This window comes from Pristis pectinata, chromosome 2, assembly GCF_009764475.1.
Source record: "Pristis pectinata isolate sPriPec2 chromosome 2, sPriPec2.1.pri, whole genome shotgun sequence".
NCBI lineage: Eukaryota > Metazoa > Chordata > Chondrichthyes > Rhinopristiformes > Pristidae > Pristis > Pristis pectinata.
Genome location: NC_067406.1, coordinates 21,159,084 through 21,184,371, shown reverse-complemented (window position 1 = coordinate 21,184,371; position 25,288 = coordinate 21,159,084). Strand labels below are relative to the sequence as shown.

The 25,288-nt window shown below is 41.0% G+C and overlaps 1 protein-coding gene across 3 annotated transcripts in view; it reads right to left on the bottom strand.

Annotated features, from left to right (window-relative positions):
• Positions 1–25,288, bottom strand: part of uvssa (UV-stimulated scaffold protein A) — a 90,761-nt gene that overhangs the window by 42,197 nt on the left and 23,276 nt on the right. For all 3 annotated transcript variants that reach the window (XM_052009235.1, XM_052009245.1, XM_052009255.1), the window contains exons 8-9: positions 21,958–22,063; positions 10,809–10,968 (exon numbers count right to left, since the gene is read on the bottom strand). In XM_052009235.1, the coding sequence (XP_051865195.1) occupies positions 10,809–10,968; positions 21,958–22,063 (266 nt within the window). The remainder of the gene's footprint in view (positions 1–10,808; positions 10,969–21,957; positions 22,064–25,288) is intronic.

Below are 25,288 nucleotides of genomic sequence, written 5' to 3'. Positions count from 1 at the left end.
CCAATCACATCCCCCGTCTCCACTACTGATATCCTTGACAGTCAATGGCATCCCCTGACAGCTACTTGTTGACCTTCCCCCTCAAACCCCACTAACAACTCTTGCTCCAAATATTCCACTGATCAGTACTACCTTCCCTCTGTCCTCAACTCTATTCTGTACAACCCACTCCCACCCTGTGCTTGCCAAAGGAAAAAGGCCTCTTTTTGAATAAGGCTCATTCAATCAGACATGAGATCTTGGGCCTCCTGTACTACTGAATTTCTTAGTGTCACATCCATGAACAAAACCCCCCACACAGCAGCTAGTTAATATACTTTTGCAGGAGCTGACCAACTTCTTGACCAATACCCTTAGGTGATGCCTAACTGGCAAATTATAAAAATCTTGTACTGTGCACCATGATATAAAGAAACTGATACCTTGCCTGATTCTCTCTGTGGCCCACTTGCCTTGCTGCATTGTCTTTATCAACACAGAGAGCATGAAAAATAAATTTCTTCTGAAAAGAGTTAAGGGTAATTACGATGAGTTCCAATTGAATTGTGTAATCTGGAAATGTATCATTGGCACCTGCAACAATAATATGATTTGGTGTTGGAAATGAAAGCTGTGACACTCATTATCTGTGCAAAGCTTGTCTGGACCATTGTAGGAAGAAATTATTCCACACAATTCGAGCATCTTCGCTCAGTCTGCCACAACAGCTAGGATCTCCCAGTGGCCAGCCACTTCAATTCCACATCCCACTCCCACACTGACATGTCTATCCACGGCCTCCTCTACTGCCACGTTGAGGCCAGATGCAGGTTGGAGGAACAACACCTCATATTCCGCCTTGGGAGTCTCCAACCTGATGGTCTCAACATCGATTTCTCTAACTTCCCTTCCCACCCCCCCCCACCTACTCCTTTCTCTTCCCTTATTCTTGAGGCTCCCTTCCCCGCCTTGATAACTTGCCCATCTCCTCTCCTCCCCTCCTCCATCCTTTATTCCATGGTCCACTGCCGTCTCCTACCGCATTCCTTCTTTTTCAGCCCTATGCCTCTTCTACCCATCACTTCTCAACTTATTACATCTTCTCCCCCTCCCCCAACCTATCATCCCCATCTCACATGGACTCGCCTATTACCTGAACTTGCCTATCACCTGAACTCACCTATCACCTGCCCGCGTGTGCTCCTCCCTCTCCCCCCCACCTTCTTATTCTGGCTTCTGCCCTCTTCCTTTCCAGTCCTGATGAAGGGTCTCGGCCCAAAAAGTTGACTGTTTATTTCCCTCCATGGATGCTGCCTGACCTGCTGAGTTCCTCCAGCACTTCTTGCGCATTGCTCCAGATTCCAGCATCTGCAGAATTTTTTGTGTCACACAATTTCATCAGTTCCTTTTAATTTGTTTACTTACCTCTGCAAATGGACCATCACTCATTGCCTCCATTCTCTGAATGTTAATAATCTCCTCCCTCCTTCAAGCTTGCCTGCGCACCAAACCCACAGTGCCTCATGACTCACAGCCAGAGATACCCCTTTCCCCCTCAATCATACCTGACCACGCAACACAAACAAGAATATACCACGTGGCCCTGCATCCCAGCAACATTATTAAATAAGATGATGGCCGTTCTGATCATGTTCACTTTTATGCCTGTTCTCACTCTTTCATACAACAAAAACCTGTCTATCTCAGCCCTGAATATATTCAATGATTCAGCCTCCAGAACTCTAATGCAGGGAGTTCCAAGGATTCACAATCCTCAGAAATGGAATTTGTCCCCTTATCACGTCCCCTCTAATTCTTGATTTGCTCATGAGGGAAACATCCTTTCAGCAGCTACCCTGTCAGGCCCTCTCAGAATCTTATACATTTCAGTAAGATTTCTTATTCTTAAAATCTTATGAACATTTGCCCAAGCTTCAAATCTTTCTTTATAAGATAACCTCTTCATCCCAGGAATCACCTGGTGAATCTTCCCTGAGCTGCCAGCAATGCAAGTATATCCTCCCTTGAGTAAGGAGATCAAAACTGTATGTAGTACTCTGCCATGGTCTCAGTTATAGCTAGACTTCTCTACCTTTGTTCTATATCCCCCTTACAATAAAGGCCAACATCCCATTTGGCTTCCTACTTACTTCTTGAACTTCCACGCTAATTTTCTGTGTTATGTACAATGATACTCAGTTCTTTTGCTCTGCAGCATTCTGCAGTCTCTAGATATTTTATGTCTCTATTCTTCCTATAGGAGGTGATAACCTCGCATTTCTACTCCATCTGCCAAATATTTGCCCACTTGCTTAATCTAACCATATCCCTTTGCAGATTCTTCTACACAACATGCCTTTATGTCTTCAGCATATTTGACCACAATACCCCTGGGTCCCCTCATCTAAGCCATGACTATAGATCTCATTTACAGCAGTAACCTAGCATGTGTGGTGCAGAAGGGAAGGCGGGGGGGGGGGGGGGGGGGCAGAAGAGGAGAGAGGTAGTGATGGGGAATTCAGTAGTAAGGAGGGCAGACAGAGATTCTGTAGACATGAAAGAGACTCCCGGATGATATGTTACCTCCAGGTGCCAGGGTCTGGGATGGCTCGAATTGGGTCCACAGCATTCTGAAGGGGGAGGGCGAACAGTCAGAAGTCGTGGTACATATTGGTACCAATGACATAGGTAGGAAAAAGGATGAGGTCCTGAAGAGGGAATATAGGGAGCTCAGCAGGAAGCTGAAAAGCAGGACCTCAAGGGTAGTAATCTCTGGATTGCTGTCTACCACGCACCAGTGAGGGCCAGAATAGGATGATATGGCAGATGAATGTGTGGCTGAGGAGTTGGTGCGGGGGCAGGGTTTCAGATTTGTTGATGATTGGGATCTCTTCTGGGGAAGGTATGACCTGTACAAAAGGGACGGGTTACACCTGAACTGGAGGGGGACCAAAATTCTTGTGGGCAGGTTTGCTAGAGCTGTTGGGGAGGGTTTAAGCTAGTTTGGCAGGGGGGATGGGAACCAGAGTGATTGGTCAGAGGTTGGTGCATTTGGTGTACAAGTAGATGCAGAGTGTAGAAAGACTGTGAGGAAGGACAGGCATTTCAAAAGGCAAAATTGCAGTCAGTTGGATAGGCTGGCGTGTCTACTTTAATGGAAGAAGTATCAGGAACAACGGTGATGACCTTAGAGCATGGGTTAGTACATGGAACTACGATATTGTGGTCATTACAGAGACTTGGCTGTCACAAGAGCAGGAATGGCTGTTGGATATTCCAGGTTTTAGATGTTTCAAAAGGGACAGGGACGGAGGTAAAAGAGGTGGGGGAGTGACTTTGCTGATCAGGAACAGTGTCACAGCTGTAGAAAGGGAGGACATCCTGGAGGGGTCGTCTACCGAGTCAGTGTGGGTGGAAGTCAGAAACAGGAAGGGAGCAATCACTCTATTGGGAGTATTCTACAGACCCCCCAATAGCAACAGAGACACTGAGCAGATTGGGAGGCAGATTTTAGAAATGTGCAAAAATAACAGGGTTGTTGTCATGGGTGATTTCAACTTCCCTAATATTGATTGGCACGTCCTTAGTGTAAAGGGGATAGACGGGATGGAGTTTGTTAGGTATGTCCAGGAAGGAGTCCTGACACAGTATGTGGACAGGCTGACTGGAGGGGAGGCCATACTGGACCTGGTCCTAGGCAATGAGCCTGATCAGGTTTCAGATCTCGGTGGGAGAGCATTTTGGAGATAGTGACCATAACTCCTGGACCTTTACCATTGCCTTGCAGAGGGATAGGAGCAAACGATATGGGAAAGTATTTAATTTGGGGAGGGGGAATTATGATGATATTAGGCAGGAACTTGGGAGCGCAAATTGGGAACAGATGTTCTTGGGGAAGTGCTCAATGGAAATGTGGAGGTTGTTTATGGAGTACTTGCATAGGCTTCTGGATAGGTTTGTCCCACTGAGGCAGGGTAAGGATGGTAGAGTGAAGGAACCAGAGTTGACAAGAGATGTAGAATATCTTATCAAGAGGAAGAAAGAAGCTTACTTAAGGTTCAGAAAGCAAGGATCTGGCAGGGCTCTGGAGAGTTACAAGTTAGCCAGGAGGGAGCTTAAGATGGACAGGAGAGCGAGAAGGGGACATGAGAAGGCCTTGGTGAGTAGGATCAAGGAAAACCCCAAGATGTTCTACACATACGTGAAGAATAGGAGGATGACTAGAGTGAGGGTAGAACCGATCAGGGATAAAAGAGGAAACATGTGCCTGGAGTCGTAAGAGGTAGGGGAGGTCCTTAATGAATACTTTGCTGAGAGAGACTTGACATTTGTGAGGATGGTGTACAACAGGCTGATACACTAGAGCATGTCGACATGAAGGGAATGTGCTGGAACTTTTGAAAAACATTATGATAGATAAGTCACCAGGGCCAGATGGGATATATCCAAGACTTTTACGGGAAATGAAGGAAGAGATTGCTGTGCCTTTGGCGATGATCTTTGCGTCCTCACTGGCCACAGGAGTAGTGCCAGATGATTGGAGGGTGGCAAATGTTGTTCCTTTGTTCAAGAAAGGGAGTAGGGATGACCCTGGGAATTACAGACCAGTGAGTCTTACTTCAGTGGTGGGCAAAGTACCAGAGAAGATTCTTAGAGACAGGACTTATGAGCATTCGGAGAAGCAGAGGCTGATTAGGGACAGTCAGCGTGGCTATGTGAGGTTGTGCCTCATGAGCCTGATTGAATTTCTTGAGGATGTGACAAAGCACATTGATGAAAGGAGAGCAGTGGATGTGGTGTACATGGATTTTAGAAAGGCGTTTGATAAGGTTCCTCATGGAAGACTTATTCAGAAAGTCAGGAGGCATGGAATCCAGGGAAACTTGGCTGTGTGGATTTGGAATTGGCTTGCCCATAAAAGACAGAGGGTGGTGGTAGATGGAGTGTATTGTGCCTGGAGGTCAGTGACCAGTAGTGTTCCACAGGGATCTGTTCTGGGACCCCTGGTCTTTGTTATTTTTATAAATGACTTGGATGAGGATGTAGAAGAGTGGGTTAGTAAATTTGCAGATGACATGAAGGTTGGTGGTGTTGTGGATAGCGTAGAAGGTTGCTGTAGGTTACAGCAGGACATTGATAGGATGCAGGGCTGGGCTGAAAGTGGCAGATGGAGTTCAACCCGGAGAAGTGTGAAGTGATACACTTTGGAAGATCGAATTTCAAGGTAGAATACAAGATTAATGGCAGGATTCTTAGCAGTGTGGAGGAACAAAGGGATCTTGGAGTCCACATCCATAGATCCCCCAAGGTTGCCACGCAGGTTGATAGGGTTGTTAAGAAGGCGTATGGTGTGTTGACCTTCATTAGTCAGGGTATTGAGTTCAAGAGCTGCGAGGTAATGTTGCAGCTCTATAAAACTCTGGTTAGGCCACACTTGGAGTATTGTGTTCAGTTCTGGTCACCCCATTATGGGAAGGATGTGGAAGCTTTAGAGAGAGTGCAGAAGAGATTTACCAGGATGTTGCCTGGATTGGAGAGCATGTCTTACGGGGACAGGTTGAGCGAGTTAGGGCTTTTCTCTTTGGAGAGGAGAAGGATGAGAGGTGACTTGATAGAGGTGTACAAGATGATGAGAGGCATAAATTGAGTGGACAGTCAGAGACTTTTTCCCCAGGGCAAAAATGGTTGACACGAGGGGGCATAATTTTAAGGTGATTGGAGGAAGGTATAAGGGGGCAGAGAGTGGTGGGTGCATGGAACGCACTGCTAGCAGAGGTGGAGGCGGTGGTGGAGGCAGATACATAGGGACATTTAAGAGACTCCTAGATAGCCACATGAACTGGAAGGCTATGTGGGAGGGAAGGGTTAGATAGATCTTAGTGCAGGATAAAATGTCAGCACAACATTGTGGGCCTAAGGGCCTATACTGTGCTGTAATGTTCTATGTGACACCTTATTGAATTACTCTCAGAAATTCAAAGTACACTATATTTACTGGTTCCCCTTTATCCAACCGTCTTTGTTGCATCCTCAAAGATCTCTAATGAATTTGTCAAACACCATTTCCTCTTCATAAAACCATGCTCCCTCTGCATGCCTGTGCTATGATTTCTTAAATGTGCTCTCACTACCTCCTTAACAATGGAACTGACTCAATGATCGCCCCTTACCTCCCACCTCCTGCCAAACTCAACTCCTGAAACCTAACCAACTCAGTCATTGCAGCCTTCCAAGTAGCAATTGCAGGCCCCACCAACATCATTCATTGGCTTTTAAGCTCCCCTCTGATCTCCAACAATCCCAACCTTCTCCCAGGCTTACCCTAGAAATCATAGAACAATACAGCACAATAGAAGCCCTTCGGCCCACCTTTAAACCATGTCTAAGACTATCTAACCCCTTCCTCCCACATATCCCTCTATTTTAAATTCCTCCATATGCTTATCTAACAATCTCTTGAACTTGACCAATGTATCTACCTCCACCACTACCCCAGGCAGCGCATTCCATGCACCAACCACTCTCTGGGTGAAAAACCTCCCTCTGACATCTCCCTTGAACTTCCCACCCATTACTTTAAAGCCATGCCCTCTTGTATTGAGCATTGGTGCCCTGGGAAAGAGGCGCTGGCTGTCTACTCTATCTATTCCTCTTAATACTTTGTATACCTCTATCATGTCTCACCTCATCCTCCTCTCCAAAGAGTAAAGCCATAGCTCCCTTAGTCTCTCCTCATAATCCATACTCTCCAATCCAGGCAGCATCCTGGTAAATCTCCTCTGCACCCTTTCCAATGCTTCCACATCCTTCCTATAATGAGGTGACCAGAACTGGACACAGTCCTCTTTTGAAAAAATATTGGAAAGATATTTTTATTATTATTTCCTGTATTGAATATTGATTTACAACCCCATCCTATTACTGCAATTTTTGGATTACCAATGATGGATTCTGGCCATTTATCCGCTTCTGCTTGTCGTATGATTGCTTTTGTTACATTAATGGCCAAGAGATCCATTCTATTTAAATGGAAGGACCCTATACCTCCTACCACATTTCAATGGTTTTCTCAAACTATAACATGTTTAAACTTAGAAAAAATTAGGAGTGGTACTGTTGATCCTTCGCTTAAATTTGAGGAAGTTTGGAGTCCATTTATTCAGTATTTCCATATGATATAAGTAGACCTTTTTCGAATCCCTTTCAATAACCTTTGAATATAGAGGAGCAGAACAAACGACATAATAATGTTTTTTTTAAACTGAAGAAATATCAGTCCAGTTTTATTTTGAAGTTTTTGGTTTGGTTTTGTTTATTATTATTTTTTGATTTGGGTGTTCTCTTTTCATATAATTAAATTTCTTTTCAATTTTTTTTGTATCACGCTCACTTAGCAAGAGAGCAGGAGGTCTGGATTATATATTTTACTCCTTGTGAGTATATATATTAACTGTTATTGTTATCCTGATCTCTTCGCACCATATGTATAATCATTAATGTTATGTATATTAATTTGAATTAATTTGAAATTCAATAAAAAGATTGAAAGAAAGAAAGAAAGAACTGGACACAGTACTCCAAGTGTGGTCTAACCAGAGTTTTATAGAGCTGCATCATTACCTCGCGGCTCTAAAACTCAATCCCACGACTAATGAAAGCTAACATCCCATAAGTTTTCTTAACTACCCTATCCACCTGTAAGGCAACTTTCAGGGATCAGTGGATATGAACCCCCAGATCCCTCTGCTCCTCCACACTGCCCAGAATCCTGCCATTAACCTTGTACTCCACCTTGGAGTTTGTCCTTCCAAAGTGTACTATCTCACAGTTCTCTGGATTGAACTCCATCTGCCACTTGTCAGCCCAGCTCTGCATCCTATCAATATCCCTCTGTAAGTTTCGACAGTCCTCCACACTATCCACAACACCACTGACCTTTGTGTCATCTGCAAACTTGCTAACCCACCCTTCTACCCCCTCATCCAAGTCATTAATAAATATCACGAAAAGTAGTGGTCCCAGAACCAATCCCTGTGGGACACCACTAGTCACAGCCCTCCAATCCGAATGCACTCCCTTCACCACAACCCTCTGCTTTCTACAGGCAGGCCAATTCTGAATCCACACGGCCAAGCCTCCCTGGATCCCTTGCCCTTTGACCTTCTGAAGAAGCCTACCATGCGGAACCTTGTCAAACACCTTTCTAAAATCCATGCAGACCACATCTACTGCACTACCCTCATCAAACTTCCTGGTCACCTCCTCAAAGAACCCTATCAGGCTTGTGAGATATGATCTTCCCTTCACAAAGCCATGCTGGCTGTCCCTAACCAGTCCATGATTCTCTAAATGCTCATAGATCCTATCTCTTAGAATCCTTTCTAACAGCTTGCGTACCACAGACATAAGGCTCATTGGTCTGTAATTCCCTGGATTATCCCTACTACCCTTTTTTTTGAATAAGGGGACAACATTTGCCACCCTCCAATCCTCCGGTGCCATTCCTGTGGACGAGGACTCAAAGATCCTAGCCAATGGTTCAGCAATCTCCTCCCTCGCCTTGCGGACCAGCCTGGGGAATATTCTGTCAGGCCCCGGGGACTTATCTGTCCTAATATTTTCTAACAGCCCCAACACATCCTCTCTCTTGATATCTACATGCTCCAGAACATTAACCTTACCAACACCGTCCTCAGCGTCATCAAGACCCCTCTCCTTGGTGAATACTGAAGAGAACCTCACCCATTTCCACAGCTTCCAGGCACCTCTTCCCACCTTTGTCTCTAAACGGACCTACCTTTACTCTCATCATCCTTTTGCTCTTCACGTATGTGAAAAAGCCTTGGAATTCTTCTTAACCCTACTCGCCAAAGCCTTTTCATGTCCCCTTCTTGCTCTCCTCAGCCCCTTCTTAAGTTCCTTCCTTGCTACTCTATATTCCTCACAAACCCTATCTGATCCTTGCTGCCTAAACCTTATGTATGCTGCCTTCTTCTTCCTAACTAGTTGTTCCACCTCTCTTGTCACCCATGGTTCCTTCACCCTGCCATTCTTTCTCTGTCTCACCGGGACAAATTTTTCCCTAACATCCTGCAAGAGATCCCTGAACAACTACCACATCTCCATAGTACATTTCCCTTCAAAAATGTCATCCCAATTTACAGTTCTAGCCTTATAGCTTCATAATTTACCCTTCCCCAATTAAATATCTTCCCGTCCTCTTTGCTCCTATCCTTGTCCATGACAATGCTAAAGGTTAGGGAGTGGTGGTCACTGTCCCCCAAATGCTCACCCACCGAGAGATCTGTCACCTGACCTAGGCCTATCCAGATCCATTATTACATGTGCATACCCTGCACTGGCACAGTACATAAAAGTAAGATCTTGTACTCATGCAGCACCCATTGTCTTGGGACTAAGGTATCACTTTTAAGCAGTGAATCTTTGACCAAATGGTTATTGGTGCATGATGAACAACAACTTAACTTGCCTCTGCAAATACTAATGAATTTTCTGATCCATACATTTACCCATAAAGTAGTTAGTTCAACATATAGCAGGAAGATTGCAGTCAACTCACAGAGTGTGTGGAATTTGCTAATCTTAGCAGAAAACTACACTGGGCTCTGTGCCCAGGGTTGTTTAGGGATAATCCTTGAAGGTCCTTTTCCTAATTGCCAATTTCAAATGAAACATTGCAATATGCTACTTGAATATTGAGCAACACCTGGAATGGGCTTGGTTGCAAATCCCATTGAATGAATCATTTCTGACAATTAATAATGATCATTAGGCAAATGTACAGGGAGCCAATCAATGCAAGTGCACCATATCTCAGCAAGAGCCTTTGGAGAGAAATGAGGATGTTAACTAGTACAAAGAGGACACAAGTTATTTTTAGTACATACCAAAAGCTTTCATCGAGTCAAAATGCCACAGAAAACTTCATAAAATATGACTTTTCTATTATTCCGTAAATTTGACATTTTTAAATAATAATCAGTCATTACAAATTCTGTTTATCTGCTTTTGCTTTAAACTTTCAATCTTAAATGGAAATTTTAGCTATAATTATCACTGTAGCCCCAGCTAAAAATAATCACTCAGTTAACAACAGCAATTATAGGGAAACTAAGCTACAAACTTTAAGTTTTCCTGCAGTCTAATGTATTTATTCAACAGTGTTCTGTGGAAAATGGCTATTAAGTTTGCCCTCATAACGGTCAATGCATTTCAAAGAAATGCCTTTTATGTGAAGTGTTTTGAGGTGTGAAATGCTATACTGCATAAACATGTCTTTCTAATATTCCTTCATTTTTGTTTAAAATTTACCGCCCTTCATTTATCTGCATAATCATTTCTAGTCTGGTTTATCCAGGTGAATTCATAGATCAACATAAAACAAACTACTGCAAAGGTACAGCTGGGGACACAGAAGCAAATAGCGTAACGTGAGAAACTCTGCATCTTCTATGGCCTAATCGTTATTAATAAGTGATTAATGGTGCATTGTGCAGAATGAAGGATGCAAGGTCACCCTAGATCACGGGTGTGAACAGCAGGCGAAAACAAAAAACTTGCCTATTATAAAAGCAGCTTTACACTGATAGTGTAGCTCCAACAGAGCAGCACTCAGGCAGAAACTCATCACTGCAGACTGCTGCTTCCTCTGCTTAATATACCAGCATAAAGTTGCTTTATGTTGCTAAAACAATATGAAACCAAGAGCTTTAAATGATCTTTAAGTGCATTTTATTCTTGATATGCATTATGTCACATTTACCCATCAGGAAATCATCACAAAATCAAAATGAAAAAGAAACATCTACCTATACATCCGCGAGGACAGCTGTTGTTTCCAGATTTTTAATGTTGCTGCAGCACACGTTGGATCAAGTTCCTCATCACTCCTCCGCAATGCTGGGGGTCCAGCAGATGGTGTTACATTTTTCACTGCTTCCTTGGTCTTCTGTATCAGTGGCTCCAGTCCTGCAGTTACAGATGATACAAACCTTTTTTGTATGTTGTATGTGTATATCATAATATCATAAAATCTTAAATAACAATTATCAATGTCTTCAAAATTATGCTATGTTGAGATGCTTTTAAGTTCAGTTCATTTGTTACTTGAGACAAAAATTCTGGTTCAATAATTATAGTAAAAGTTACAGGAAATGTCTAAAATATTCATTAGAGATTGAAATCTGTAAGCATAACACAAAGGCAGAAAAACAAAATTTGTAAGAGCATTAAGATTCAAATATGCTGTCAATGAAGTAATTTTCTTGGTTATACAAATGTGAGTTTACTAAAAGTATGAAATCTACATTAGATACCGTGACATGCAAAGCATGCAGAAATTTGTAGAAAAAAAATTGTAAAACTGAAGGACAGAATTTTTAAATACCAAAGTTGCTTGAGTGACATTTAATGAAGCATTAAAGGATTCCTTTCTTCAAACCCCTGATTAACTAAATAAATGTTCTGACAGAAAGGCTTAAAGACCTAGTAGCTACCAGTTTGAATACCCAGACCTACAGCAAACCAGTCAATCTCAACCAAAGCAGCAGTGGGATATTAGGCTCAGAAGAAATCTAGGGTTTATACTTAATCACTGATAGGCAATCCTTGCTGGAAAAACTGCAGCAGGCTCAGTTATTAGGACCTCAAGATCAGGTAAACAACCAAACCACAAGACTGTTGCAAACTAGAGTAGTACATGAACTACCATTGGAACAATGTTTCAAAAGATCCATTTCCCTCTAGAACTGTATATTGACAGGAGAAAAAGGTGGAGGCAAAAAAAATGTACTAGAAATTCAAATCAAATAACTTCGTGACACTAAAGAATAGTTAGTAAAACTGTTTATATTCCAGTAAAAATAAAGCTAGTAGAATAAAAGTATCCTAAGATATAGGGTTGATGTAGCCTACAGAGATTTCAGAGCTTTTGACAACCTACCACTTGGCAAATTGCTCAACAAAGTAAAAACTTCTGGGATACAAGGGAGAGTGGCAAATTGGATCCAAAATTTGCACAATGGCAGGAAATAAAAGACACTGGTTAATAGGTATTTTTGTGACTGGAAGGCCATTACCAGTGAGGTTCCACTAGACTCAGTACTCAGTCCTTTCTGTGTAGCAATAATTTCAACCTAAATGTAGAAGTGACAATAAAGAAGTTTTCAGATAATGCAAAATCTTTATTGTCACTCCTACATTTAGGTTGAACTACAGGAAGATGTAGATGCTCTGGTCAATTGGACAGAATTTAAATGAAAGTTGATCCTTAAAAGTAATACAATTGGGGAGGTGTGACATACAATATATAGCACGACAATGACAGGTGGGGAGAAACAGAGAAGGACCTCGTAGTGTATATCCATAATTCCTTAAAAAGTTGCAGAACAGGTGAACAAGGTGGACCTGAGACAAAGAACGTAAGAGAAAGGTGGTTACAGTGGAGCTAAATACAACACTTGTTTGACCACAGTATGAATACTGCAGATAATTCTGGTCATCACATCACAGGAAGGATGTGACTGCATAGGAAAAGGTTCAGAGGAAACTTATGAGGTTCCCAAGATTGGAAAATTGTATTGATGAGAAAAAACTGGATCAACCAAGGCTGCTTTCAAGATTCTCGAGGATGACGTGTGTAAAATTATGAGTGAACCCAGACAGAGTAAATAGGATAAGTGGAAGATAACACCAGTGCCACAAAAGTGACAGGTAATGACCACTTCCAATAAGATAGAACCTAACCACCTGCCCTGGACATTCAGAGGCATGACCATCATTGAGAGCCCCTACTATCAATATCCTGGGGGTCAGCAATGACCAGAAACTCATGGCTACAAGAACAAGTTAGACGCTGGGTATCTGGTGGCAAGAAACAGTACCCCAAAATCTTTTCATCATCAGGACCATAGCTATAAAATGACAAAATCTTTCTGAAATTGTTCAGTGTCACCTCTTAACCTCCACTTACCTGGAAGAGTGCAGCTCAAACAACTCTCAAGAAGCTCAACATAGCCAGAGCAAAGCAGCCTCTTCCAGCAAGTTAAACATTAATTCCCTATAACATCAATGCAGTGTTTACCATCTACAAAATGCAGTGTAGTTACTTGCCCAGCTACTCCTATAGCATAGCACCTCCTAAACCTGTGATTGCTGTTGCCACAAGACATGGGCAGCAGACACATGGGAACACCACCACCTGCTTGTTTCCCTCCAAGCTCCATACCATCATAATTTGGAAAGATATCACTGTCACTGAATCTAAATCCTGGCACTCTCTACTCAATAGCACATTGGAGGTACCTTCACCAGAAGGACTGCAGTGGTTCAAGATGAAAGCTCACCACTAACTTCTCAAGGGCAATTGGGGCTAGGGCAATAAACAACGGTCTTTCCCATAATGCCCAGATCCCCAAAAGAGAATTAAGCAAAGGAAGAGCCCATTTCCCTTAAAAAGGGATCGAAACTGGGGAGCACAGAGGTAATGTAACTAGTAGATTGATTAGAGGGGAGATGTGGAAGAAGTTTGTGACTAAGAGGTAGATAGGGATAATAAAGTCATACAGCGTGGAAACAAACCCTTCGGCCCAACTCATCCATGCCGACCATGTCCCTTCCTGGGCTAGTCCTATTTGCTTGCATTTGGCCTATATCCTTTTAAAACCTTTCCTAACCATGTCCCTGTAACAAATGTCTTTTAAACATTGTAATTGCCCACACCACTTCTTCTGGCAGCTCGTTCCGCATACCCATCAGTTCTGGGTGAAAAATTTGCCTCTCAGCTCCCCTTTAAATCTTTCTCCTCTCACCTTAAACCTATACTCTCTAGTTTTAGGCTCCCCTGCCCTGGAGGAGAAAAAAAAACTGTGCTCCTCATGATTTTATAAACCTCCACAAGGTCACTCTCCAGGGAAATCAGTCCCAGCCTATCCAGTTTCTCCTTCTAACTCAAGCCCTCCAGTTCCAGCAATAACCTTGTGAATCTTTTCCCTCTAGCTTAAACACATCCTTCCTGTAGTATGGTGACCAGCACTTTATGCAATATTCCAGGTGGAGTCTCACCAATGTCTTGTATAGCTGTAACATGATATCCCAACTCTTGTACTAAATACCCTGTCTGATGAAGCCAAATGTGCCATACTCCTCCTTCAATCATACTGTTTATCTGTGTCACCACTTTCAGGAAACTGTACTTGTACCCCCTAGGTCTCTTTGTTCTACAGCACATACCAGGGCCCTATGTATGCCCTGCCCCGGTTTAACTTCCCGAAATACATCACTTCACACTTATCCAAGTTAAATTCCATCTGCCATTCCTTGGCCCAGTTGGTCTAGAGTCTTTTGTAACCTTAGACAACCTTCTTCACTGACCACCACACCATCAATTTTGGAGTCATCAGCAAACTGACTAATGAAGCCACCTACATTCTCAGCCAAATCATTATACATGACAAACAGGGGACCCAGCACCAATCCCTGTGGCCCACCACTGTTACAGGCCCACAATCTGAAAAACAAACCTCCACTACTACCCCACCTTCTTCACCCACGCCAATTTTGTATCCAATCGGCTAACTCACCCTGCATCCCATGTGCTCCAATCTTCTGCCAGCCTTGTGGATCCTTGTCAAAAGCCTTGCTAAAGTCCACGTAGACAACATCTACTGCTCTGCCCTCATCAATCCTCTTGGTTAGCTCTTCAAAAAACTCAATCACATTCGTGAGACATGATTTCCCACACACAAAGCCACGCCGACTATCCCTAATCAGTCCTTGCCTTCCCAAATGCAGAATGATCCTGTCTCTCAGAATCCCCTCCAGTAAATTTCCTACCACTGATGTAAGGTTCACCCTGGTTTGTCCTTGCAGCACTTCTGAAATAAAGGCACCATGTTAGCCACCCTCCAGTCTTCTGGTACCTCACCTGTGGCTAAGGAAGATATGAAAATCTCTGCCAGGGCCCCTGGTACAATGTTCTAGGATACACTTGGTCAGGCCCCAGGGATTCATCCATCTATTTTCTCTTTCATAATGTTGATGTGTTTCAGGACATCACTCTTGAATTCCCCTACTTCCATGGCCTTCACAATGGTAAATATAGACAAGTATTCACTTAAGAGCTGCCCATCTCCCCATGCTCCACACGGTAAACAACCACACAGGGGCCCTATTCTCTTCCTAGTTACCCTGTTGCTCTTAATACACTTATGGAATATCTTAGGATTGTCCTTTACCTTATCTACCAAGGACATCTCACGTCCCCTTTTTGCCCTGCTGATTTCCTTCTTAAATTTACTCCTACATCCCCTTAGGGACTGGCTTGATCCCAGCTGCCTACATCTGACATCTGCCTCCTTCATTTTCCTGACCAGAACCTCAATATCCCTCATCAGCCAGGTTCCCTAAATCTGCCAGCCTTGCCCTTCACCTACATTGACCCTAAACTCTCCCTACCACACTTTTGAAAGCTTCCCACTTGCCAGACATCCCTTTTACCTGCTAATAGCATCTCCCAATCAACCTTTGCAAGTTCCTGCCTAATGCTATCAAAATTAGTCTTACCCCAATGTAGGACTTTAACTTGTGGACCAGTCCTATCTTTTTCCATAACCATTTTAAAACTAATTAGAATTATGGTCACTGGTCCCAAAGTGCTCCCCCACTTGTCCAGATTCATTTCCCAACAGGAGGTCAAGTGTTGCCCCCTCTCTAGTACGGTCATCTACATATTACTCAAGAAGATTTTCCTGGACACACTTGACAAATTCCACCCAATCTAATACCTTAGCACTATGGGTCTGGAATTCACTGTCTGACAGAGTGGTAGAGCCAGAAAACTTCATTACACTCGACTAGTACTTGAATGTGTGTTTGAAAAGCCTCGACTTGCAGGTCTATGGACCAACTCTTAGAATATGGGATTAGGCTGGGTAGCTCTTTTTCGCCCAGTACAGCCATAATGAGCCAAAAGGCCTCCTTCTGTGTCGTAAATATTCAATGTCTCTATATTGAGACTTGGGGAAATTTTTTTGTTTTTCCATTTGTTTTTAACCTTTAATTTTTCAAACACAGAATCACAGTTATAAATGTGACCTTATTCCAAAACTATAAAATACCAAAATCTTTTTGAAATTGCTCAGTGTCACCTATTTGCCTGAAGCAATAACATGGATAGAGTTAAAAAGATTAATCAATAGCAGGAAATGGCAAGGCAGGGCCTGTGGCTCGAAGCTAGGCCACTGAATGCTGACATTATTGATTTTAGCAAGTTCACCAGGACTTGTAATTAAAATGTAAATTTGAGAAAGAGATTATGTCCTGACAGAAATCTTAGGATTAGGGAGAAGATAAAGCGCCTCAGTGGTGCAGAGAGAGAGAGAAGGAAGGTTTCCTCAGCTGTGTGGCTTTACCCTTACTTTAACAACATTGGATCTGCTCTGAAGTTTAATTGGCAAATTGTTGAGACAGATAATAGAAACTGCTGATAGAAGTTGAACCATGGAAAGCTCCTATGAACTCTAATGCTTCTAACTTTTAACCCTCTAGTTTCCAATATATTTTAACTACACAACATAAGTTATTTGCAGCTGTTTTTAATTTGACAAGCAGAAATGGGATAAGAGTGATGGTGGAAATAACACGTCAATGAATAATTTTAAAAGGCAATTGTTTTAATTCTTGAACTCTCTTTTGGCACCTGCTGTCACTCTGCTTTAAAAGTCAACTCTGTTAAGAGCAATATGTTGCACAAAGGCAGCTTTTCCCATCTAACTCATTTCATAGTTCACGGCTTTCTTACAACATATGACGAGACCATTCGGCATATCAATTCAATGTCTACCCTCAGAACAATCTCATCAATCCCATTCACCCAATTATTCTGCAGTAATCCATTGTCTCTCACTTGCCCATCAACTCCCCCATTCTCCTGCCACCCACCTACACTACGGGCATTTTGCAGTAGCCAATTAACCTACCAGTGTGCCTATGGAATGCCGAAAGAAACTAGAGAATGTGAAAACTCCACGTGGACAGCATCCAAAGTCAGGATTGAAGTCGGGTCACTGGAGCTCTGCAGCAGTAGCAGCAATACCTCATTAGGCTCTTAAGGCTCATTCATTTCAGTTTACAAATGTTAACCAGTTTGGTTTCCCCATATGTAGAAGGTAAATATATCACAGCAACATTTACGATTGTGTTAAGGAGACTGACAAAAAAAGACTAAATTATACTGCTAACCCATAGAATTACAGTGTATTGCTTAAACCTTGCAACAAACTGTGATTTTCTGTCCATTCTCATTCTGCTTTTCAAATGGATCAATAACTCCTTTTAAAAAAAAGCATCTGTATGACAGGAATATTTTCCTCATAAAATGTGTCTCCTATCAGAGGATGTCAGAGGGAATATTACGGAACTAACACCCGGTTTTCTTGTAATGAAATGCCAAAAAATGCTGAATTTTGGTAGATGCATTTAAAGCAAAATAAAAAAAATTAAATCAATTCTCAATCAGTCTAGATTTAAAGCAAATCATTCTTTTAAACACTCAATAAATTGTAAACAAATTAATTCTGCTTTTAGACATTAAATTTGCAAATTGTGCCCTGAAATAAGAGTATATTATACTGCATTCTACCACATTATTTATACTGGGGAAAAAAGTTGCTATTGGTTTTTTGCCCGTGACAGAACTTTCAACAGATGATTTTGCATAAAACTTTGCACACAATGAACAATTTTACTACCCAAACTTATGGGAAAGAAAAATTGGCAAAATGCTTAAAGGCAGAGAAAACCAAAACTGGTCAGTTACATGTGGTTGAGAATTCTCATGGAATCAAGACCAAGTGCAGCTTTCATGGAAAGATTACAAATGAATATGCCATGCTGATGTATTGCAACCTTTTTTAAAAAATGATTCTTTATGGTTTTCATATTTTAAACATAAATATATATTCCTGACATAATTTAAAATAAAAATACCTCTGAATATATTTGCAACTGCTCCAATGGGGAAGATTAATTACTTAATAATGATAGTCTGGACAGTTTCCTAACAGGAAAGGCCTTTAGCTTACAATGCATAAATTGTTGGAATCCATTTTTTAAAAAAAGTATCATTACTTCATTATCATGGTTCTTATAAACAGACTCCATCAACCTAGGTATACTCTTGAGAAATTTATCATCACCTACTAGAACCCTTTGTTATCTTCTATTAAATTTCCCACATAATTTGATTAGATTTTTTGTTGCCACTAAAATTAGTTTATAATTCTTTTTCAGAAAATTATATTTCCACTGATATTGCTTAATTCAGATTACTGGATAATTTGTTTGTAAGCAGAAAATAAACCAATTTGCAATTACCAGCAATAAAATTTATACAGACTATTTTGACCACTGGCCTTGTTAAGTGAATGTTCTGAAAATAGACAAGCAGGAAAAGTCAAAGCGTAAATCTTTGATTTTTGTTGTTGGTTAGCTCAACAAACAGATAAGCCTGTGTACTCAGTAAGTGGAGTACCCCACTGTAAACCAATGTCTACAGCATTACACCACAACCAATTCCAAAGTATCATAAGCATCAACAAAGCAAACAAAAAATCTTGACAAACTATTTTAAATCATCTCATTTTCCACATCCAGCTCAACTGCACAAGTACCTGCTTTCATCCAGCAAATTTAATTCAAATGACCATATTTTTGTGAAGCCAGGGTAGTGGACCACTAAACTATAAGTAACATCAGATAAAATTTGATTCCATCATTAAGGTGCATGCTTCAGTCATGCTTCATCATAGTGGGAAGCTGGTCTGAAGTTTCTGTCCCCTACCCAATTACGCTGTTGTACTACCTATTGTCAGGAGCGGTAGTGTAGCAGCTAGCATAATGCTTTACAGCGCCAGCTACCCGGGTTCAATTCTGGCCGCTGTCTGTAAGGAGTTTGTACATTCTCCCCGTGACTGCGTGGGTTTCCTCCGGGTGCTCTGGTTTCCTCCCACCTTCCAAAGACGTACAGGTTAGGAAGTTGCAGGCACGCTATGTTGGTGCCGGAAGCGTGGCAACACTTGCGGGCTGCCCCCAGAACACTCTATGCAAAAGATGCATTTCACTGTGTGTTTCGATGTACATGCGACAAATAAAGATATCTTGTCTTATTGTCACCATGTGAAGGAAACTAAAACAGCTTAGGTCTTTTACCTCCAATCAAGAATGTTGTAGGCTCGAGGCCAATTACAGAAATTCAACACAAATTCTGGACATGGCCAAAATGCCAACTATGGCTCAGTGCGAGCACCCTTAGCTCTAAATCAAAAGATTCCAGGTTCAAGCTCTGCTGAAGAGACTTGAGCAACAAAAACCTATGGTGACATATCATTGAGGTACTGAAGGAGTGCTGTATTAACAGAAGTGCTGCCTGTCAGATGAAGCCTTAAACCAAGGTCCCAGCTACTCTCTCAGTTGAATCTAAAAGACCCACCGGCACTATTCTGCAAAAGAACACAGGACTTACCCCCATAGTCCTGTCAAATGTTTATTCTCATTCCCTTATTATTTTATTGTGCAGACTAGGTGACTGCTTTGCCAAGCATCTGTACTCTGTCCACAATGGCCATCTGGAGCTGCCGGTTGCAAGCCATTTTAATTCCCCTTCCCATTCGCACACAGACCTATCTGCCCTCAGCCTCCTCCACTGCCAGGGTAAGGCCAAGTGCAAACTAGAAGAACAGCATCTCATATTCAGCCTGGGTAGTCTACCATCCAATGGCATGAACACTGAATTCTCTAATTTCAGGTAACATGCTCTCCCTCTGTCCCTTTCTCTCTCCTGATTATCCCAGGTCCTCTCACTCACCCCCTTCTTTCCAACATCTCTCACTCCCAGCCCCTGATCTTCCAGTTTCTTTCCCCTCCCCCACCTGGTTCCATCTGCCCATCACCCATGCACTCCTCCCACTGGATCCCCCATCCCCATCCCCACTGTTCCCATCTACCCATCACATTCCATAATCCGCAATCTGTTGTCTCCATCGCTCATCTCCCAGCCTCTGTCATTATTTCCACCCCCCTCCCTCCCTCACCAGACTCCATCTGTCAATCAACCCTTCCTCACCTGGATCCACCTATCATTTGCCAGCTCTTGCCCCAACCTTCCCCCTCACCCTTTTATACCAGCCATTTCCTGTATACTCTTTCAGTCTAGGTGAAGGGTCTCAACCTAAAATGTCATGATTGTCCATTTCCCTTCACAGATGCCGCCTAACCCGCTGAGTTCCTCCAGCAGTTCAATTTTTTGCTCCAGATTCCAGCATCTGCAGTCTCTTCTGTCTCCCTTTTCATTATTTTTATTATTATTATTATTATTATGATGATTATTATTGAGTATCTGGTCATCAGTACATTGCAGTATGCAGAATGTGTGCTATTTGCAGTTTGGCTGCCATGTTTCCTACTTACAACAGTAACCGTTTCTTACTTTACAAAAGTAGCTTCAAGAGCACTCATAGGCTGTAAACACTTTTGGATGTTCTGAAATGAGTGAGAAAGATTCCCTTTAAATTAAAGTCTTTTCTATCAACATGTCCTTCAATCAATATCACACGCAGATTAGCTGATCATTACATGGCGGCCTAGCTACAGGCAAACTGCTGTTGCATTTGCAACACTGCAGCAGATTGGACTTTGATTTAAAATGCTGATTTGAAGGATATTATTTTAATAATGTAGTAGTTTTTCAGGTTCTGTACTTGAGAATCAGCAAGAGTTAGGCTCAGCAGTTGGGTTCTAAAAGCTAAAATCTGGCAATTCAGTCAAGATATTGGAAGTTAATCCAAAAACATTATTGTTGAAAAAGTTGCTAAATTTCAGTAAAAAAAAAACTTCTATTAATCACCATTTTAGTAAAAGTACAGAAAATCAAATGATAATCTAAGGATTAAAAAATCCACACGTACATTCAAAAGTTTTTCCACTCTTGAAAGAATTCACTTAAATTACCTAGAATTTGGTAAGTTATTTTAGCAACATGTTAATTTAGTGCCCAATAGTTTACATTCAGGTAAATATAATTACAATTCTATTGACTATTCTAAATAAATTTAGCACGCAAGGGAAAAATAGAAATTCAAGAATAAATTTTGCTTTAGCAGACATGAAACCTTTTACTTCCTTGAGACTACATGCATCTTAGATAAACTAGTAGTCTTTCTCTTATTCCCAGCTACTGTGAAAGCTGCCAGAAATGGATTTAGTGTCAAGATTAAGAGGATGGACTGATTCAGTCCAGTTAGGGTTGTAGTATTATAGTATCTTGCTCTAACTGCCACATTTATGTCATGATCTGTTATAAGTATCTGGCTGGCATGAATTTTGTGGAGTATACTCAGTTGAATTATACTCCTAATTTACACCATCATGAAATAAAATGTTCCAGAATGGGTTGACCATGCCAATATGAATTTACATTATCATAAACACATCAAATGCTTGTGCCCTGATCATTAAACAAAGACCTACATTGCTGTAATGTGATTGCACAATGGGTTACAGACTTGTATATCTCCATTCTATAAAGCACACTTGTGCTATGAATTTTACAAAATAAAGAGGGGAGGAAAGACTTGCATTTATACACCTGGAGGTACTGGAGTTAGGATGTAATATTCAACGTATGACGAGCTTTGAGGGAGATGTGAACTTGGACAAGAAGGAAATTTAACTAACACATTCAGGAGATAGAAAATTATGAGATCCTTATTGGAAATAGTACCAAGAAAGGTTTATTTGTCCATTAACAAATAAGTGTTCAAATAACTCAGTGATAGCTTCCTCAGTCATCAGTGGACAGATTAAACACACAGCTGATCACCTTATTGCTTAATAACAGGGTTTGTTTACTTAGCTGTGGGAGACAGTGCTGAGAAGTGGCAGCTAGCAGCTGCATAAACTCACCATACTCCTCTTGAAGGTGCTCCTGAATGTGTGGCTCATAACCTTCCTTCTCAGGAACTTCAACAAAATCATCATCGTCGTCATCATCCTCATCGGTTGCTTTCATCTGTCGAAGCAAATCAAAAGAAAACCTGTCACTATCGCTGACCTGTGAAACATCCTAATTATACTCTTCGGAAATGACAGGAGCACTTAACTTTCTCAGTGAATAAATGACAGCAATCAATCAAGTCTGAATAACAATGAGCTGCGGACCTGAAAATTATTTTTGTATAGAATCTACCCAGGAATTTATGAAAGGTGAAACACAACCCAAGGTTTAGGGTATTATGGCTTTCAGCTTGCACATTGCATATCAAACGCTAAACAGAATTTATGTGTTTTAATTTTCTGAAAGGTAAAGTAGGAGGGGGTCTTGTGCTACAATGCATAACATATAGAGCATCACTGTTCAATACACAAAATTTCACCGTAATCAAGTGCCTCAAAAGTATTCTTTGGAAAATTACAAGCATCTTTCTAAATAATTACGTAAGTAAATTTAGTACTGATTTGCAAAACAAAAAGAGCAGAAATCGGAATCTCTCAGAAGAAATATTTCACTATTCTTGCAGATAAGTTAGGGCTTGAGTGAAGCTGGGCACTGTTTTATACTCCGCCCGTTTTCTGTTTCCATTAAAAAAAAGGGGTGTCGATTTCCAATTGCCCATTTTGTGCTGCACCCAAGCTAAATTTATATCCCATCGTGCACTGTCACCTCTAAATATCTCAATAGTGTTGGATAATGATTTACTTTTGAAAGCAGTTTTCATTCTTAGGTAGCTAAGTATGATTACAAGGTTCCTGCATCACATATTAATTAAAGCAGAAAGCAACAATTCTTTAAAGCCAACAATGAAGTGCATTAATATTCCATAGACAAAAAAATCTTACACCACTGTTGTGCTCAAGATTGGATGAATGAAGCAACATATTCTAATTCAATTTAAAAGAAAACAATTATTATATCACTGTGTTACAGAAACATTTCCAATGTCTCATAAAAAAATGTAGTAAAAGCACTAAAATGCAGCACCAGGAATTATATTTCTGAATGGGTCATAAAGGCACTTACTCAATTTTGTCTGATAATGCAAGAATAAGTTAAGAAAAAGGAATCATTCTATATGTTCAAATGGTTGAACAAATCTGCTTTCTTATACTTTTTGTTTTGTGTAAAATCTTAATAGAATCATAAAATAAATTCTCCATGGTCTAATTAATTTGGGAGGCAATCTCAATTACTTCCCACCCAGGAAATCAGTTTTGTTCTTAAATAAGTGTCTGTTACACTCTAAAAAATGATGTTATAAGGCATCCTTAGACAAGTGAACTCTAAACTTCATTTGTCATTCTGCAAGCTTGATGGCTATGCATTTAAAAACCCATTCTATCTTATAAACTAAAAATTAAATGTACTCAGCTGTGATAGTCGTCATTGCATCTGCTATTTATATGCTAATATCCTTTCTGGAAGGTCCTGCAAATTATAGCACTCCAGTAAGTCAGGTGCATCTAGCCTTAGGCTCCAACCGTGCAATAAAAAAATGCACAACATTTTGAAAGACTGTCAAAGACTCAAAATCACAATCAACCTGGAATGTTGGTCATTGATGTTTTCAACTTGCCTTTAAAGTTGATAGAGACACTGCTGACTGCCAATAACGAATGAGAAGGAGCATACAATCACAGTACACAAGGGAATGTTTTGGCAGTGAGGCAAAGCCAAGTGCTGGAAAGAATGCTGATGCCCAGATAAATGCATACCTCTGAGCTGCTAAAGCATTTGTTTAATAAAATACCCCCAAAATATTTTTTTCATGTTTTGTTTTCAGAAATGTTATTTTAGTGATTAGCTTGTAATTTACTTTACAGCAGTTTTGCCAGAGAACAATGAAAGCTTCAGAAACTAAGCAAAATGTAGCAGCATCAAGGCTTTTCTGATAGTTGGATGGATGGGGAACTCTTTATTTTTGTCTGTAACTCAACAGTACCTCCAAGCCAAAGTACACAGCCATCAAATTTGTTCAGAGCAGGCATTCTGCTCTCCCTGCATGCATTTTTCCAGAATGTTTCTCTTCCTGATGGGCAAATAGCTTACATTGCTGGACTAATAAACTAGAGGCCTGATCTAATGATCGGGAGAGACGAAAGTTTAAGACTCACCATGGTATCTAGGGAACTTAAATTCTATTAATCGATTGAATAAGTCTGAAACTTTGTGTCCATTGGTGTACAGACGTAATGACCATCTGGTCCACTAAAGCACTTTAGTGCTTGCCTTATCTGGCTCAAGACCAATAGCAACATGGGTGATCTATAAATGGTCTCTGAAATGGCTGGGCAAGCCATTCAGTTCATGTGCAAACTTGATAACCAGTGCCTACATCACAAGAATTAACATATTAAAATAAAACATTGTTGATGATGTCATTTATAATAGTCTGCTTTACTTTTCTCTTAATTCCTTTTTGGAACATAGATGGATTCATCTCTGGCCTTTGGTTCCCCTTCAACTTTCAATCCTTACTTGCCATGAAAGATTACTTATTATGAGTATTATTTTAAAAAATATGAATTTATGAAGTAATGAAGGTTCAGATTACGAGTGGAAGACCACACATACCTTCTGAGTTGTCTTTCATAGATCCAAATCAGATAAATACATCTTTTCCCAAGGAGATACCTCCATTTCTCTCCCCACAAAAGATGCTTAACCTACTAAGTATTTTCAGCATTTACATTTTTCCCCCTAGAGATGGGGTTGATTTACACCATGAACTATGAAAAAGAATATTCATGGCTGCAACACTGGAAATTAATGTAGGTAAGTGAAAGCATGATGCAGAATATCCCTTCCTGAAGATGCATCAGCTACATAGGGAAAGCAAACATGCAAGGTCAGTTGCAGAGATTTGGACAGTTGAGCTGTACTAGAGAAGAGTGGTCGACTGAAGAAATATCACAGACAAGTTGGATAACTTATCACAGATACTGTATCAGTTTCACAGTCACAAGACTAGGTCACCTGCAACTTCAGCTAAGGCCATTTTGGAGGAAACTGACACAAAGGGATTCAAAGTTTCAGTAACATCAGGTAGACTTGGGTGACAATTACAAAATTGTGAAGCTCAGGAAAAACAACAGTAATTGGAGACGATGGTTGATTGAATTTTTTTTTGAGAGCAATGAAAGTAAATGGGATAAGGACAAATAAATTGGTTCACTGATGGCACCATCCCAAACAAGACAGCGAATGTTTAAGAGTTTGGTTTTGGTGTGGTGGGGTCAG